General features: G+C 46.0%; 1 protein-coding gene across 1 annotated transcript; it reads left to right on the plus strand.

The window, feature by feature from the left end:
* Positions 1-1,564: 1,564 nt before the first annotated feature.
* On the plus strand, positions 1,565-2,818 carry LOC102877684 (RNA polymerase II-associated factor 1 homolog; the record flags this gene model as incomplete). Its single annotated transcript, XM_006891833.1, has 1 exon — positions 1,565-2,818. A coding segment is annotated over exon 1 (1,134 nt), but the record flags the coding sequence as incomplete, so codon positions are not given.
* Between the last annotated feature and the right edge of the window lie 2 nt (positions 2,819-2,820).

Raw genomic sequence — 2,820 nt, forward strand, 5'->3', positions numbered from 1 at the left:
TTGGAAGATGTTTAAAGATGCTTCTCCCTAACTCTTTTTGGTGGTTCCTCATCTTCATCATGTTTGAATCCAAAGGTTCTCCACACCACCCTAGTCTGCCTCATAGACAAGTACTTGATTCCAGTACTCTTTCACTCCTTCCTCAGTCCTTATGAATTTGGTTTTATCTCAAACATTTTTCTGAGAAGATCTGTGTGTCTTGCCCATGCTGCCTCATTTGATAAAAGACACTTCCTGGCTAAGAACCTGCTGTTGGGTGTGACCCACTTCTGGTCACTGCACCCCCCATAGTCTCTATCTTGACAAATTCAGGGAGTGCACACTTAAGTATAACTACTATCTATTTCACTTTTACTCCATGGTTAGAGCCTCGGGCTTGCCCATCTCCGGTCCTTAAGATTTTCTAGGTAGACACTGGATACTTGTGTGGCTTCATGTGCCCAAGGCTTAAAAAAACTCCTGTGACGCTCAGTCAGGGGACAAGCAAATTCTCTCTGCTAATCTGGTGATGAGGGGCCTGGCTCCACTTTCTCAATCATGAGAGAGAAACATAAGAAACACTTTGTTCAGACATTTCTCATTCCAAACTCTTGGCCATTTTATTACTGTAAGTGAGGAAGGAAAATGTCATAAATTTTTTTTATAATCCCTTCCTTTGGGGAGCACTGGTGACCTAGTGGTGAGGAGCTATGCTATCAGCACAAAGTTCGAATCTCCCAGCTGCCCCACAGAAGAAAGCTGGGTAATCCCCTCCTGGGTGGTTTACTGCCTCTAAGAACTCACCAGAGGATCAGCTAGGGGCTGGTTCCAACTCTGCAGTCCATAATAACAACTTCCTACCTGTGCTCGCTTCGGTAGCACATATACTAAAATTGGAACGATACAGAGAAGATTAGCATGGCCCCTGCGCAAGGATGACACGCAAATTCGTGAAGCGTTCCATATTTTCGACCCTGAAATGAACCAGTCTGTAACGAAGGCTAACTCCTAACTCCTTTCACCTACAAATTTCGTCTTTGGATACAAAGCTAAGTGGATAGTCCTTACGGAGGGACTGGACTGTTTAAAAAGAGGCAGGGAGAAGAAAAGAAAAAAAAAAACAAACAACTTCCTACCTGGCTAAAAGTCTTATTCTGAAATATGGTCTTTATCGTCATCAGGCCTTAGCCAACACGACTATTTTAACATCTTTTTACACAGATACAGTGAGAAAAATCCATAAAGACTTAAGTTCTCTGAATTATTTCTTTCTCCAAAAGCAGTGATAGGGTTTTTGTGAGCTTTGGTTTATTTTATTATTATTTTTTTTTTTTTTAGCAGTAGTAGTTTTAAACCTTCCAAACAAGAGTAAAGTGGCTAGAATGGGCTTGTGTTGGCTATCAGGGATAGTCCAGATAGAAAAAAAGACACAATTTCCCCTAGGACCCTGGGATCATCTTTCCATTGGAATCCCAAAGCTATATCTAATTCCATGTTGTTGTTAGGAGCTGTCAAGTCAAATACAACTCATAGCAACCCTATGAACAAAAGATCTGAACCCTATTTTTGACCTATTCACTCCCCGTGGAGGGCAGCGCCAGACTGCCTGGCCTAGGATCGGTTGTCCGACTTCTTCGGCAGGCCGCTCTACATTTCCCCCTTGGCACAGCCTGGACCTTGTTCAGGCCGTTGTCGCCTCGTCGCCATGGCGCCCACGATCCAGACCCAGGCCCAGCGAGGGGACGGCCACAGGCCTAATTCCCACCGGACTCTGCCTGAGAGGTCTGGAGTGGTCTGCCGAGTCAAGTATTGCAATAGCCTTCCTGACATCCCCTTCGATCCCAAGTTCATCACCTACGCTTTTGATCAGAACAGGTTTGTCCAGTATAAAGCACCTTCCTTGGAGAAACAGCACAAACATGACTTACTAACCGAGCCAGATCTGGGGGTGACCATTGACCTCATCAACCCTGACACATACCGCATCGACCCCAATGTTCCCCTAGATCTGGCTGATGAGAAACTTTTGGAAGAAGAGATTCAGGCTCCTACAAGCTCTAAGAGATCCCAACAGCATGCGAAAGTGGTGCCTTGGATGCGGGAGACTGAATACATCTCCGTTGAGTTCAACCGTTATGGCATCTCCAACAAGAAGCCTGAGGTCAAAATTGGAGTTTCTGTGAAACAGCAATTCACTGAGGAAGAAATATACAAAGACAGGGATAGCCAGATCACAGCCATTGAGAAGACATTTGAGGATGCCCAGAAGTCGATCTCTCAGCATTACAGCAAGCCACGAGTGACACCAGTGGAGGTTATGCCTGTCTTCCCAGACTTTAAGATGTGGATCAACCCATGTGCCCAGGTCATCTTTGACTCAGACCCAGCCCCAAAGGACAAAAGCGGCGCAGCTGCATTGGAGGTGATGTCTCAGGCTATGATCAGGGGCATGATGGATGAAGAAGGAAACCAGTGTGTGGCCTACTTCCTGCCTGTGGAAGAGACACTGAAGAAACGAAAGCGGGATCAGGAAGAGGAGATGGACTATGCACCAGATGATGTGTATGACTACAAGATTGCTCAGGAGTACAACTGGAATGTGAAGAACAAGGCTAGCAAGGGCTATGAAGAAAACTACTTCTTCATCTTCCGAGAGGGTGATGGAGTTTACTACAATGAATTGGAGACAAGGGTCCGCCTCAGTAAACGTCGGGCTAAGGCTGGGGTTAAGTCTGGTACCAATGCTCTGCTTGTGGTCAAACACCGGGATATGAATGAGAAGGAACTAGAAGCTCAGGAGGCGCGAAAGGCCCAGCTGGAGAACCATGAGCCTGAGGAGGA

This window comes from Elephantulus edwardii, unplaced genomic scaffold, assembly GCF_000299155.1.
Source record: "Elephantulus edwardii isolate Elephantulus edwardi_28Jun2011 unplaced genomic scaffold, EleEdw1.0 scaffold00104, whole genome shotgun sequence".
Taxonomy (NCBI): Eukaryota; Metazoa; Chordata; class Mammalia; order Macroscelidea; family Macroscelididae; genus Elephantulus; species Elephantulus edwardii.